At 34.6% G+C, this 16,683-nt stretch overlaps 1 protein-coding gene across 1 annotated transcript in view; it reads right to left on the bottom strand.

Annotated features, from left to right (window-relative positions):
- The window catches only part of UNC13C (unc-13 homolog C), a 645,800-nt gene that overhangs the window by 350,003 nt on the left and 279,114 nt on the right, over positions 1-16,683 (bottom strand). The window contains exons 8-9 of the mRNA XM_008953183.6: positions 9,728-9,955; positions 8,627-8,768 (exon numbers count right to left, since the gene is read on the bottom strand). Of these exons, the coding sequence (XP_008951431.4) occupies positions 8,627-8,768; positions 9,728-9,955 (370 nt within the window). The remainder of the gene's footprint in view (positions 1-8,626; positions 8,769-9,727; positions 9,956-16,683) is intronic.

Below are 16,683 nucleotides of genomic sequence, written 5' to 3'. Positions count from 1 at the left end.
ACTCCTTCCGCTATTTATTATAAAACCCTTAGATTCTAGTGAGAAGCAGTGATAATGTAAATTCTGTTCTGTTGGCTTCGCTGTATGTGGATAGGTAATGGCTCAATCTCATTTAGCAAGCGAACAGTAGAATTGGTTATTATTATTTTCCTGCTGCTAGACATAATCACAATGTAGGCAATGACTAGAAAAAAAAGAGAAATAAATAAATAAATAAATTCTAATCCCATAAAGTGTGACTAAACTCCTTGCTTTAGAAACTGTGGAACCATATTCTGTGACAAATGACTTGCTGATGTTGGTACCATCACTGTAAAATGGCTCAGACAACTGAGGAAATACTCCCTTCCCACATAGCCTAGGAAAAGACTGTTGGTAATCTAGGCAATAAATCAGATGCATGATTATGTTCAGGCTGTCATTTTAAAATATTAGTCTGCATGCTATCAAAATATTTTAAATATGGTATTAAATAAATTATCTTTTATAGAGCTTAGTTTATGCTTAACTCATACTCAGACCCGGCTGAGCAGCACATGGCATGGTGGAGACCCACGGGCCTGAGGCACTCTGCGCACCACATCTGGGTAGCTAGGAATTTAACGTGGCTGCCATATACTTCAAAAGGTCCAAAACAATCATGCTTCTAAACTACAGCATTATGAGTTTAGTGTTACTGTCTGTCAAGATGGGGAATAACTTTTAGCACATTTCCCATGGCGAAATTGAGACTCAAAGAGGTTAAGGATTGGTCAAGAAACATGTTAGACCCAGAATAGTACTGGTATTCAGGTTTATAATCTTGTTGGCCAGAGAGCGTTTTGTATAACGTGGAATCACTCTTTAAGTCAATACTTTCCATGGTACTTAACTACAGTGCTTTACATATAACGGTCACTCAGGAAATTAGGTGGAATTAAATGGATACTCCAAGAAGTAAGTGGAGCTGATTGTCCAGTCGGTTACATACGTAGAATACTTAACTACCATTCCCATGCCTATTCAATGCTACTATAAATGAGGACAAATTTGCACTCCTATCACAGGCATTTTGTTGACTAGACTTTCATTAACCTAATTCTTTACTCCAATGGTTAATATCTATTAAAAACAGATTAAGTAACACATATCTACTATCAGCTTTATGACCTACCTCAACTCTTGCAGGGAGTCAGCATGAAATTTGTTTTTATTTCAGAAGTTTGCAAAAAGGAGGCACCAAGGCCTCAACTATAGAGTCCTCAGAGAACAGCATCAACATGTGAACAAAATGTCATCTCCTAACTCTCAAATTTCTTATTCAAACTGGCAGACCATACTGGCATTTTCTCTCTATAACTCACTGAGAGAGACTTACTTGTTTTCCTCCTGAGGGAATGGTTTATGATAAGCATAAGACATTTCATTAACAGTAGCAAAGGAAAGTGAAATTGAAGGTCATAATTAATTATGAAATGATCAACTATACAATTTAGGATCAAAGAGCAAGGATAACCAGCACCTTAGATTTATATGATACTTTATCATTTTCAAAGTGCTTTCATATGTGTTATCTTAATTAATCTTCACGTGATATTTTAGGAATTAAACATTTGTTTACAACCCCTTGTAACTCAGATTTCTGTAAGGGCTTAATTGGTTATGCCTCTGTTCTCTCCAAATGCTGTCCAGAGTGCCCCATTCTGAAATCACACAACATCTGTAGTATTTTAAAGATTATAAATTCAAACTCTTTGTTTTAAAGTAAGATAAATAAAATTAAAATTGAAATTATTTAGCACTAAAATCTCTAGAGGGCATTAAAGTGCAATTAATGGGGGGATAATTAAGGCCAAATCCCAAAGTTGAAAAATTATTTCAACTACCTTTTCATTTTACCAGTTTTGTGATTGCTTGCCTTGATTAGGTCTGCAGCAATTTTTCAAGTGAAGAGTTTGGATGTAGGGGAAAAAAAAATCACACTTCCCAATTTCTGCTTGTATCTTATTTGTGGCTTCACAACAGGGCACTACTTTGTAGTGTCGAATGTACTACAACCCATCTGAGCTTTGATTTTCTCATCAGTGAAGTGAGCAAGTTGGACAAAACTATCTCTCAGATCCATTTCCCAGTCTCAGTTCTCTGATTCTTATTTTAGTAGAATTTTTTTTTCTTTTTACAGCAACCTATTCATTGGTTCTCCCTTGGCCTCACTATTCAAGTTGGAACTTTTTTGGCATGGGACTATTACTGTCATATTTAGTGTAAAGACCTGAAGCTCAGCACAAAGATATAATCATGTTATTAATGCTAATAATAATACAGCTATCATTTTTAACACTTAACAAGTTCTATGAAATTCATATATAGTATCTACCTCAAAAAACATAACAATTCTGTGAGGTATGTATTATTATCCCTATTTTTCATATTAGACAAGCTAAAGCTCAGAAGTTAAAGTCACACTATTAATAAAACATCTTATTTTCAGAATGTCAGTATATATTTTTTCCACCCCAGTTCACAGGGCAGAACTGTCAGGGGAGGGGAAGGTATGGATGAGTTCATCTGTGACGTGTATACATTTTTCAAAGTCTGAACATAAATTCACTGTGAACTCTTTCTGCAAAAGAGAACCATTTATAAAGAAAAGGTAACTTTGCAATTCTCATGCCATTTTTATGATAAATGAAAACATGCACTGGTAGCTTCAAAATAGTATTTCTGGAGCCAGTGATATAGAACCTGTATAATAAGAATAAAATCTCAGAATTCAGGAAACTGATGACAGAAAGAACTAATGTTAAAAAAGTTGGCATTTAAAAAGGAGACAAATAGAAAAGAATTACAAGTGTAACTTCACTTAAAGTTAATAAATATTTTATCAGTAAAGTGGAAAATATTTTGAAAAATTATGTACTTATACATAGTTCATGCATGGCCAGGTACAGTGTTAAATTTGAATTTCTTCTTTGAAATGATGTTGTTTAAAAAATACATATATTGTTACTGCCAGTACAGATAGAGCCTCCTATCAAAAGGAAACCAGGCACACAACATGGAAAATTATATGAAAACTGCCAATAATAATACAGATAATTCATAGTTTAATGGTCCATTCCGGTGTGTACTTCTGTGTACTTTCCCCATGAACTATGATGCATTTTAGCCAGTCTGGTGGGAACAAGCACTAGCCCTGGTCTGGATGAGCACTGCGAACTGTCACATCAAGTACTTGGGTGGTCCTAGGTAGTTTTATCACATGCATTAATATTTGGCTGCACTTATCATTACTCAGTTGATTTCTCAAGGAGGACCCTTTGAAGGATTAAAATAATACAATAAACATTTCTATTTTATTTTACTGATTACAACTGGATCAATATTTCTAGAAATTTTATTCTCTTTGACATGCCCTATGTTGGCTCTCATACTGTTTTATTTTGTTTTTTGCTTATCAATCAAATTCAGGTTTCCAGACTTTGTATTCTAGTCAAGAGGGATTAACAGGGAACAGAGATACCCTCCCACATAAAAAAATCAAGCAGTGAGCAAAATATATCAAAGAGTGGTTTTCAATATAATGGAGATATGTCAGTGATGAACAGTGATCCCTGAGAGAGAGAAAAACAAAGAAAGAAAGAAAGTGAGCCCTATGATTACTTCAGCTTATTGCCTTGAGGGAGTTTTCCAATCATTGTGCAAGGAATAGAAACCAAGGTAGATAGTTTGCTGCACGTTGTGCACATGTACTCTAAAACTTAAAGTATAATAATAATAAAATAAAATTAAATTAAATTAAATTAAATTTAAAAAAAAAGAAACCAAGGTAGAGTCCATTAGACTCTTTGAGTTGAAAGACAGAATTGAAAGTTGGGGAAGACCAAGGCAGCTAGAGGTCACAGGGCATAATATCAAAAATAAAAGAGCTGAACAGAAGGAAGATTTCAACAATCTGCACAGGGGTCCCCTTGAGAAATGAGTTGAGTAATGATAAGTGCATGCACATAAAGAAACTGCCCAAGGCCAGATTAAGATTTAAAAGTTTGATGCAATAGTGCCCAACACACAGCCAGTCCTAGAAATCATACTAATTTCTACTGGGCAGAAGACAAAACCTCCTAATTCATGAGTTAGTAGGAAGAGTATGCTGAAGAGTCTTGCCTTCATTATATGGGGAATAATTAGCCTGAAATTGAGCACTATTTCGTTCCCCTTTAACACATTTGAAAAGCAAGATCCAAAGCACAAAAATATTTCCATGTAACTTAAGTATGTCCAGAACTAAGCTCAATAATACCTGTAGGATGCTACGATATCCAGCAAGCAACAAAGTAACATTTGCAATGTCTGCAATTCAAGCTAAAATTACCAGGCAAGCAAAGTAGCAGAAAAATGTAATGCATAATGAGGAGAAAAATCCATCAATCAAAAGTGACCAAGATTGGACATAGATGTTAGAACTGGTAGGGAAGGACATCAAAACAGTTATCATAAATATTGCATGTTTTCAAAAATTTAAGTTGAGGCATGGAAGATGCAAAGACCCAGTTAGGATTTCCTAGGATGGAAAAGAAAATGCCTAATATGAAAAATACAGTGGCTTAGATTTTAGCAGGTTAGACATTACAGAAGCAAAGCTTAGTGAATTTAAACACACATAATGGAAGTAATCCAAAGTGAAATACAGAAGAAAAAAATAAGAAAAAAAAGAAATTAAGAAAAGTTGGGGGGTGGGGCGCAAGTGGAGGGAGAGCATTAGGACAAATACCTAATGCATGCTGGGCTTAAAACCTAGATGATGGGTTGATAGGTGCAGCAAACCACCATGGAACATGTATACCTATGTAACAAACCTGCACTTTCTGCACATGTATCCCAGAACTTAAAGTAAAATTTAAAAAGAAAGAAAGAAAGAAAAGTCCTCAGAGTGTCAAGGAGCTATGAAGCAACTTCAGGAGGCCTAATATGTATTCAAGTAGAGCCTCCAAACAGACAGCAGAATGAATATTTAAAGAAATAATGACCAAATGTTTCCAAATTTGAAAGAAAACTGTAGACCCACAGTCCCAAACAGCTAAACAAACCCTAAACACTAGAAAAAGGAAGAATATTACACCATGTGAAATCATAAACCAATTGTACAAATGAGTTGAAAAAATATTTTAAAAGCAGTTGGAGGAGTAGGGGATATATATTATACACAGAGAAGCAAAAATGTGGACAACTGCAGATTTGTTATTGAAAAAGCAAAAAAAATTTAAAATGACAATCAGAATCATATGATCATCTCAATAGATACAGAAATAGAATGTAACAAAATGCAACATCTATTTCTGGTCAAAACTCTCAGTTCACTGAGAATAGAAAAATCACTTTTTAACTGGATAAATGGCATCTACAATAAAGCTACAGCTAATACCATAGTTAATCAAGAAATGAAGTTTTCCACTTGAGATTGGGAATGAGACTAAGATGTCTGCTCTTACCTCTGATTTGGCATCATACTGGAAATCTTAGCCAGTGCTTTAAAGCAACCAAAATTCCATCAGGGTTTTTTTGTTTTGTTTTGTTTTGTAAAAAAAAGATGAATCAATTCCTAAATTAATATCGAATAATTGATAGGTTACAAAATAGCCAAAATAAATTTGAAAAAATAAGAAGGTTGGTAGACTAATTCTACCCAATTTTCAGACTTATTATAAAGCTACAATGATCAAGACTGTGTGTTATTAGAAAACAGATAAATAGATCAAAGAAACAGAACGACATGTTCAGATGCAGTGGCTCATGCCTGTAATCCCAGCACTTTGGGAGTCTGAGGCAGAGAGATCACTTAAGGTCAGGAGTTTGAGACCAGCCTGGCCAATATGGTGAAACCCTGTCTCTACTAAAAATACAAAAAATTAGCTGGGCATGGTGGTGCATGCCTGTAATTCCAATTACTCGAGAGGCTGAGGCACAAGAAACGTTTGAACCCGGGAGGTGGAGGTTGCAGTGAGCCAAGATTGTGCCACTGCACTCCAGCTGGGGCAAAAGAGCGAGACTCTGTCTCAAAACAACAACAACCACCATCACCACCACCACCAGAATGACGTTCAGAAATACAGACACATATATATGGAGAGCTGAATTTTATCAAAGATGTAAAAGCAATTTAGTAGAGAAAAATAGCGCTTTCAAATGTGGCACAGAAACAAGTATATGTCCATATGCAAAAAAATGAACTTAAGTCTATCACTTATACCATACTCAAAAATTACCTCAAAATGTATCATAAGCCTAAATGTAAAACCCAAAACCATAAAAGCTATACAAATACAAAATACAAAAGCAATACCAAATGGACAAAATATTTGAACAGACACTTAACCAAAGCAGATACATAGCACATAAGCAAATGAAAACATTCTCAAAATTATTAGTCCTTAGAGAAATGCAAAATACAACCACTATAACACTATATATGGATCAGAATGGCTAAAATGTCAAAAACTGGCCTTACCAAGTACAGATACTCCTCAGCTTACAATAGGGTTACATCCTGATAAACCCACTGTAAGACAAAACTATCATAAGTTGAAAATGCACTAAACATGGGCAACACAGCAGATGGTCCCCAGCTTATGTTGGTTCAATTTAGGATTTATAAACTTTATGATGGTGCAAAAGTGACAGGCATTTAATAGAAACCATACCCCAATTATAGATCCTAAGAAACGCCTCAGCTTACAATGGGATTACATCGTGATGAATATATCGTAGAGTAAAAAATCATTACGTCAAACTATCATAAGTCGAGGACCATTTGTATTGGAAGGATATGTTTGATCTAGAACTCTCAGACATTTGTAGTGGAAGGATAAAATGGTACACTTATCTGGAAAAAATATCTCAAATATTAAACATATTCCGAATATGTGATCCAGCTATTCATTCCACTTCTAGGTATTTAGTCAAGAGAAATAAAAACATATGTCCACACAAATATTTACATACAAATGTCAGTTTTAGTATGAGTCATTCATTTAACATATGGGTCACTTTGTTGTCATTAACCAAAAACTGGAAACAAACCAAAATATCCATCAAGAGGTGAATGGTAAAATAAACTGTGATATATTAATAAAATGGAATGCTAACAAGCAATAAAAATAAGCTATTGACATACCCTACAATTTGGATGGATCTCAAAATAATTATGTTGAATGAATAGAAATACACAAAGCATTACATGCCATATTGTTCTAGTTATAGGAAATTCTAGAAAATGCAAAATGAAAAGTATCCTATAGCATCAGAAAGCAAACCAGAGACTGCCTTTGCACACGGGAAGTCAGAAGGGATGACTTTCCATGAGGCATAAAGAATATTTTGGGGCACTGATGGATATGTTCATTATCTTGTCTGTAGTGACAGGAGGTACACATATGTCAAAACTTAACAAAATGTACACTTTAAATGTGTAGATTTTATGTAATGTCAATTACACTTCAATAAAACTGTTTCTAAGGTTTCAGATATCCAGCTTCCTGAAAAACTGGAAGCTCTAGCTACATCTTGTCTACATGATCGCATGGCAACGGAAGCCATTTCTTTTCTGGGAATCACCTGTTTTCCAGTTTTCCATAGTCTTCATCCCTCCCCTTTGTTGTTCCTTTCCTGCTTTATTCATTTATGTGACTCCAACAGGAAATTTAATTTTAACTTCCAATTGATTTCTTGTCTTCTATTTTAACATGTTAAGGGATATTAATCTCTCCCAGAACTCTGAAGGGAGAAATCCTCCAAATCCCTTAGTTCATTCTACAGTACCCTCTGTTATTTGGTTCCAATTGATTTTCCAAACCTATTTCTTAAGACTTCCTTCATCAGGCCATATATGCAAGAAACTCTACTTCTTACACAATATTGCCCACATTCCCAAATAAGCTATATGTTCTGGGTGTATTTACCTACCATGGTAATGAGATTCCTGTTTAAAGCATTTGCAAAGAGAGAACTAAAGAAAAAAGACTGTCTTTAACTCATGTAGGAATTTTTACTTCTACCAAATAATAACTGAAATTCATTTTTTTACAAAGGAGTGTTAAAAAAAAGAACTTTTGAGAGAAAAATGAGTTTCTGCTTTTCAGTAAAAGATATAAGAGGTTTAAAAATAAATGCCCTCATGGAATGTGCAAGGTTATAAAAGTTATCATCAACCATCTCAATAATATAAGCTAATGTAGATATGGTTCCACCCCAAGTGATGGGCCAGGAGATGCTCTAAGTCTACTGGCTTTAGTTATAAATCTTCAGATGTCAAGATACTGTTAAATCAAGATTACATTTCTGGCTATGTTGGGTCATCTCAAGTTATAGATCATGTTGTATATCTTTTTTTATCTCCTGCAAAGCCACCCCAGTCATGCCATCTTTTTTTGATTTGAAGTATTCTTCTTATTCACTTGCTTCCAAAGATGAAGAATAAATAATAAATATTATGAGAGTATTGAGGGAGTTTATAACATTACTTTTACTTTTTTATTACTTTTGGGTAAGAGATTATTAAAATATGAGATAATTATTGCATCCTTTTTATGCCCGTCTTAAATTCATTGTTAAATAATTTAATATTTGTAAAGGTTTCACATTATATACTCACAAATAAAACTTCTCATCCCATACTGGATTCAAATTTCCAAAAATGGTTTTTGTTCTTCTTTTGTTCTTTCCAACTTGAACTGTAACATATGGATCACTAGACCCTGTTTTATCTTTTGCCTGTAGACCCTGTGCAGAAACCACTGAAATAAACCAAAATAAACATTTTAACATACAGAGTCCTCAGAAACAAAAAATAATAATAACAAAGACAATTTTTCTGTCATTTGGTTCTTTGGGTTTATAGATGCATCCCCATTGCTTTCATTCTCATGACTCACAGAACTTTAAAAAAATTTAATAAAAATAAATATACAACATTAAAATCTGGAATTTTTGCTCTTGTCTTTAATGAAAAGTAGCTATATACATACACATGCATATACATATTAGCTATATACTCATACACATTACTGCATACATGTACAGAGGAATGAGGAAGATATACCTACACTTATATGAAAAATTACCCAACATAATTCAAAGGCCTGTAATCCAAACTGATTTATTTATGAGTCTGCCGTCGATATTGATCAACTCTACATAGTTGAGAAAGCATCTTTGTTTATCTTGTAAATACAAAATGAGTAAGTAAAGAGTCTTGGTAAATGTTAACAGGCTGCACAGTCACTCGCTGTTGACATTACAAGCAACTTCAGAAGTCCAATTTACTAGATATCATTAAACTCAAATTGTCCTGACTCAAGGACCAAATGGATGAGGGATGTTGAGCCAGGAGTAAGTAAAATAACATCGATTTTCTCATTTAAAAAGATTAACTGAACAGATTATTAGCTACTGTTATAATTTATCACTGGTAGGCAACAAAAATGCTCATTTCTTGTACACTGCAGGTGAATATATTGAAAAACAGAAACTTTTTCCTATGAAATAACTTTTAATTAGAACAAGACACAGACTAAAATTATTTCACTTATCTAGTATGTATTTTCAAAATGTGAAGTACCAACTAGTCTTGTTCATATTAACATGATTCAAAAAATAATCATTTATTTTACCTATAATTATTATTAGCAGTTATTTCTAGGGCACATAAAAATCTCAATTTACAATACAAATTTTTAAGAAGACTTATTTTTACCTGTAATGGTTATTTTTGCAGACCACTTAGATGTCCCATCCAGTACACTCTGTTTGGCCGCCTTTGTAAACTGCACAAAATCTTCTTTAGAAATCTGAAACATTTCCTGGATTACTTCAAATACTTCTGGCCGGTTTTTCTCCCTGATCTTCATTCTTTCTTTCATTGCTGTAATAATGGTCTGAGTCTTGTCTTCGGCACCATGTTTAGAACTCTTTTCTGCTGCTCCTATGATGGAAACATCAATGGTGATGTGAATGGAAATGCTGTTACTTTTTGATGGCTAAAGGAGGGAGGAAAAGGAGGAGGAAGTGAGAATGAATGAGTGCTTTCATTCTGTGGAGTCAGGTGGCTTTTTAGAAAAATATCATAATGAACTGCTATGCTGAGATTCACAACAACTAGTACTCCTTTGTGTTATTGGCAGGTAAATTGACCTCCTATGATTCCCAGGCTTTTCTTTTGTATTACTGAACTAAATCAGGTGTTGTGCAAAAATTTGGTTTACATTTTCTAAAAAGAATTCAAAAACAGCAAAAAGAACAGACACAATCAAATGTGTTACATACCACACATATTTCTTCAATGGGTATCCAAAATAAAATTGAGAAATAGATAGAATATAAGTGGCAAATGTCACTTGGAAAGCAATAATTCAAACACATCACTGTTATTTGCTAAACATTAAAATAGAATGTAAGATTTTACTTGGGAAGAAAATGATTGAGCTGTTTAAAGAAGATTTGGACACTACTAGACTAAATGACCTATAATGTAACTGATAGAACACCGACTTGAACTCTCTTTCTCTAATATATCCAGAGCTTTTAAATGACTGAATACTCATTTTCCACTAAAAACTTTATTTTATTTCTGGGACATTGTTTTTCATGACTGGTCTCAACTTTCTGGGCATTTTTGTTTGTAACACAAATCATTCTGTCAGTGAAAGATTTCTAAAATTCCATTATTGGATCCCTAACCTTAAGCTACTGGCTAGATATTCTCATTGTTCTGTATGGCCTTCTGGGTTGCCCAGTATTACACAAGTTAATAACGGACCATGATTTCAATTTCCACAATTCCTTAGTGAGTTTAAAGTAAGAAAGCAAAAGGTCATGTACCAGTGTCGACAGGAACTGCCACTGCTAAAATCAAACTTTTTTTGGTACAGAAGCAACTGAAATACAGTGAAAATAATCGAAAGACTTGTGTTCATAGGTAGTAATTGCTCTAATTTTCTTTGACATGACTGTAAGTTTGCCTAATTTGTATTCTCATTTTTTTCTGAACTATTATATTTCTGAGATAGGCATACTAATATCTCATAAACTATTTAGAGATTAAATGGGATAATTTATAGGCAAGCACAATTTCTACAATAAAAGATAATATCAGTAATGTTCTTTGAACCTAATTTGTGAATGTTGAGCCCAATTTAAGTATAGAAAGTAAGACAAGAGATGAAAGGTCAACTATTAACTTTACTTATGATAAATTCATATACAATTTGACAGCAATAATTTAATGTAAATGTTCATTTATTTGAAAGTGTAATACCTGTTTCCTAGAGTGGAAAAATATATTCCTAATAATGAGTGTGAATAGAGGAAGCTAAAAGATATGAATATTCCAGTGGTAGAAAGAGCAGTCTGTCTTTATCTTTTATTTTAAACTTTGAGGACCTAAACAACATTTTAAAAAAAAGGAAGACAAAAAAAGGAATGGATTCCACTAAAGATGATTTAAAAGGACATTGTAAATGGTCTACACTGTTGAAACTTGTCCCTGGAATAGCTACAAATTTGTAAATTGCATGCAATTAATATGTTTTTAATTTATCAATATTGGTTTAACTACACAGTCCATAATTCTTAAATAGTAAAATTAGCTTAGGCTGGAGTAAATGGTTGAAACTATCTGATAGGCATATTTTATTCAAGTAGTTAATATTCATTAAATGGAAAGGACAGTGGTGACTGGAAAATGTTCCCTACAAGACACAAAGTGACTCAAAAGTTTGGTCTGTGACAGCCAGGCAAGGAATGTCTTAAAGGTTAGAAATGTCATAAAAATGTTGACTCTCTCCCAAATTTCCAAACAGCTATTCTTATTTTTGCTGTTAATGCTCCCAAAGGCTCTAGGAAGGAGTGCTAAAGTCATGGAGAGTTAAATATACTTTGGATTATTTTTCTAAATTCAGGAAGAGCCCATCTAACTACCATGCACACAATAAATGCTCAAACAATAGCTGCCAAATTCAAAGCTAGAATATAAAGAGATTTTTCATCTACAGGAATCAGACTTCTGTCCTTAACGACTGCCTCTTGTTATTAAAAAAATAATTAGGAAAGCTTGAGCATTAGCTTTGAAATTTCACTTATTCTTATGTATTATTGCTGTTATTATAGAATATCTATTCTAATATGTACAGACAAAAGAGCCATAAACTGAAATTGCCAATCGGTGGACAGCAGGTTAAGAGAAACATATGTTTAAGCATTTTCTCTGTTATTTCTAGAAAAAAAATATATGTAGCTTTAAAAAATTTCTACTTTTGGCTGGGCGCGGTGGCTCAAGCCTGTAATCCCAGCACTTTGGGAGGCCGAGGCCAGCGGATCACAAGGTCAGGAGATTGTGACCATCTGGGTAACATGGTGAAACTCTGTCTCTACTAAAAATACAAAAAAATTAGCCAGGCGTGGTGGTGGGCGCCTGTAGTCCCAGCTACCTCGAGAGGCTGAGGCAGGAGAATGGCGTGAATCTGGGAGGCGGAGCTTGCAGTGAGCCCAGATCGCGCCACTGCACCCCAGCCTGGGCGACAGAGCGAGACTCCGTCTCAAAACAAAACAAAACAAACAAACAAACAAACAAAAATTTCTACTTTTGCATTTTTGATCAGAAGAAAATTATTCATCTTAGATTGTTTAGCTCAGAGATAGAGACAAATTCATAATAAATTTTTGTCACTGATTTACAAGTACTTTCCATTGCCCTATTCTTTATCAAACCCACATATCTTATGTTTCTAATGAAACTCTTTCTTAAATAGTTATAATTTGCCATGAATTTCCAGCCCTTTGGGTTATTTTTCTTCAGGCTTATTTGTTTATCTAAAAGTCATCAGAGATAACTTTAAATTTGCTTTTACATGAGTCTTTCTTCAAAGCGTGTGGTAGAAGGTCTAGCAGTGTCATGGAAATACAGTAATATGCCAACCAGAGATCAACAATTGATGAGATCAAAAGAGATAATGTAAACTAAAAGCACTTTATAGAGTATAATATCCAAATGAAATGCATCATTGATACTTTTAAAAATAATTACTTGACAGATAAGACAATTATGGACAACACAACCATAATTCAACCTTAGACAGAGGGGCAAACTGGTTCTCTTCTACATAATTTAATGGGACAATTAACTAGAACTGATTTTTCTTTAATTTTTATCAGACAAAGCATCTAAACTTCAGGTGAAATTAACAATTTTACCATCTTTATATGGCAATTTACAATTTTTGTGTTTTTTTCTGAAGAAGTATCTATAGATAATATCTACAAATAATTATAGAATTTATAGATATAATCTAAAAATAGAAGGAAGAATATTGAAGTTGTTATATATGTAACTTGATATATAAAACATATATAAAGTTATATATATTTTGATTATATGATTATATATAACTTTATATATAAAACATACATATATAAAGTTATATATATAAAAACTTAAAACTACAGGTGTATGTATATACATAATATACATACATATACATATATGTGTGTTTATTATATATAGAATATATGTATACATATCTATGTATACACATAGATATGTATATAATAACTTCAGTGTTCTTCCTTCTTCTCAGTTCTTTCCTTTTGCTATTTTTCTCAACAGCTCTTCCAAAACATTTCTACTCTCAAGTCACCTACCTCACCTCCATTACCCTCCATTCTCAGCATGTGATCTTATCTCAAGAGGAAATAGAGGTCTTTTAAACTCAACAGTCACATTTTCTCTCCTCTCCTACAGAAACAAACAAAAAAACCCAAACCTGATTTGTAGTATTAGCAGATTTCTGTGGTGTAAATATTTCTAACAGCTCATTCCAAGCAAATGCCTCACAAAATTCTTTCATATTTAACAATCACCATTGACATAGCTACCTGCATATATGTCCATTCCTTATGCTACCTCATAAGGCCCAAATTTTATTAAATGTGTATTCCAAGTGTCTCACACACTGTTTGGAAACTAGCATACACTCAATAAATAGAGGAAATACTTCTAGGAGGAGCCAAAGATAAAATGATTGGCATAATTGAATATTTACTTTGGCTCTGGGTTAATTTAATATGTTATGAAATCCTTACAAACTCCTGCCCTAAGGCCACAATTCTGGAAAAAAAAAACACAGGAATAAATTGAATATAAAATGATAAATATCCTGTGGAATAAATCTTATGAAAAGTCAAAATACACCTGGCCCTTGGGTTTGGATTTGCAATTCTTTGAAAACAGAGGCTGTATTCCGATCATTAGATAACAGAATTTGGTTAACCTACATGCCACGTGCACTTACATAGTCACCATAAAGCGAGAACATGAATGCCAACTATAAATGGAAGAAATATATAAAGAGTATCACTTTTAAATAAGGTAAAAGTGAACAGTACCTATCAATGCTTCAGTGATATGGTTTGGCTGTGTCCTCGCCCAAATCTGATCTTGAATTGTAGCTCCCATAATTCCCACGTATTGTGGGAGGTACCTGGTGGGAGATATTTGAATCATGGCAGCAGTTGCCCCATACTGTTCTCATGGTAGTGAATAAGTCTCATGAGATCTGATGGTTTTATAAGGGGAAACCCCTTTCATTTGCTTCTTATTCTTTTTCTTGGCCTGATGCCATGTAAGACATGCCTTTCGCCTTCCGCCATGACTGTTAGGCCTCACCAGCCATGTGGAATTGTAAGTCCATTAAACCTCTTTTCTTTATAAATTACCCAGTCTTGGGTATGTCTTTATCAGCAGCCTGAAAATGTACTAATACACTTGGGTAGAGGAGACAATCTTGAGTGTGAATCCTGATCTGCCACTTAACTAACTGGCATAGTCTGAATGTTTGCATCCCATTGAAAGTCATATATTGAAACCTAATCCCCGATGTGATAATGTTAAAAGATGAGGCCTTTGGGAAGTAGCTAGATCATGAAAGCAGAGCCATCAAGAATGGGATTAGTGGCCTTATAGGCTCAAGGGAGCTCACTTGCCCCTTCTACTATGTGAAGATGCAGCAGGAAGTCAGTAGTCTGCGACCTGGAAGATCGCCCTCCATGGGCCCTGACTGTGCTGAAACCCTCATCTTGGGCTTTCTACCTTCAGAACTGTGGGTAATAAATTTATGTTGTTTATAAGCCTCCCAATTTATGGTACTTTCTTATGCAGCTGAAACATACTAAAATCCTAACCTTTTAGTCTTGAGCTAGTTAGTTTATCTCTCTCAACTTTAGCTTCTTCATCTGAAAAACAGATAGGAATAGTAGTAGTGTCTCCCTTAAAAGTATGAGGATTCAATGAGATAACACATATAGCTTTAATAATAGTAGTGGAATAAGTATAGTGATTTCAGCATGTCGAAAATGTGAAGATATAGGTATTTATTAAAGAACTTCAGGCCAGGAGTGGTGGCTCACATCTGTAATCCCAGCACTTTTGGAGGCCGAGGCAGGCAGATCACTTGAGGTCAGGAGTTCGTAACCAGCCTGGCCAACATGGTGGAACTCCATCTCTACTAAAAAAAATACAAAAAAATTAGCCGGATGTGGTGGTGCACATCTGTAGTCCCAGCTACTTGGGAAGCTGAGGCAGGAGAATGGCTTGAACCCGGCAGGTGAAGGTTGCACTGAGCCGAGATTGTGCCACTGTACTCCAACCTGGGAGACACAGTGGAACTTTGTCTCAAAAAAATAATAATAATTTCACATTAGTAAGAAATTTTAGGGGTTTGAGCTTCATAATCACTTGACCTCTGAAACAACTGGAAAACTCTCACGCGGACGGTGTCTGCAGTATGCTGGATGCTCTATATCTATTTGCTAGATGAGGGCCAAGGAAGGGCTTAAAGATAAAAGAATTTGAGTTTAAAAAAACTACAGAAAATAACTTATTTATTTTTTTGACATCCATAAAGCCTTACCTGCGTTTGAGACCGATGGACCCAGAGAAAGTGGGTGGTTAACATCCATTGAAAGCATTCAGAGGGTCTGATATTGAGTGATTTTTGTATTCCTTTCTTTCTCCAGGAGCCTCTCTGACATGGGAAATGGGTCTTTACTGCTTTTCTTTTATTTCCCAGTAAAAACATGTAGGTGGGCCTGCTTTCATTGTCTCTCTGCTTTTTGCCCCCGTAAAATCATGTGGGTGGACATTCAGTTGCCATTCTCTACCCATTTCTTTTAGATGTTTTATATCCAAGATAATACGAACCCTCCTCTTTTAACATGCCTTCAGTCTTTTCAAGGAACAGACCTGCAACTCCCCCAGTCTTCAATTTAGCAGCCTCCTTTTTCCTGTAGAATCAAAGCCACACACTCCTTATTTTTCGCAAAAAACAAAGGACTGACATTTAACAGTAGGTAATTGGAGGAGCACAAATCTAACATAGCGTCATCTCCCATTCGTGTAGGTGAGAGCCTGTAGGTAACTCTGTCACTGACAGTGGGAAAATACAAGAAGGTAGCCCACTTCCCAAGGAACTACCACCTTCTCTAAAATGACCAGTGTCAGGGAGCCTGGCACCAAGAGCATACAAAAAACTGCCAAACTGTTTTTTCTCTTCTGCCTGTACCATCCCCACCATATTCAATCATCTCATTATTGGTATATGCATACTTTTAGAACAAGTTTGAAAACAAGCATGTTTTGAAAATACAAAATCAGGAATG

Source organism: Pan paniscus, chromosome 16 (genome assembly GCF_029289425.2).
Source record: "Pan paniscus chromosome 16, NHGRI_mPanPan1-v2.0_pri, whole genome shotgun sequence".
In the NCBI taxonomy this organism is placed as follows: domain Eukaryota; kingdom Metazoa; phylum Chordata; class Mammalia; order Primates; family Hominidae; genus Pan; species Pan paniscus.
The sequence above is the reverse complement of the archived record's forward strand: the minus strand, read 5'-3'. Positions and strand labels throughout refer to the sequence as shown.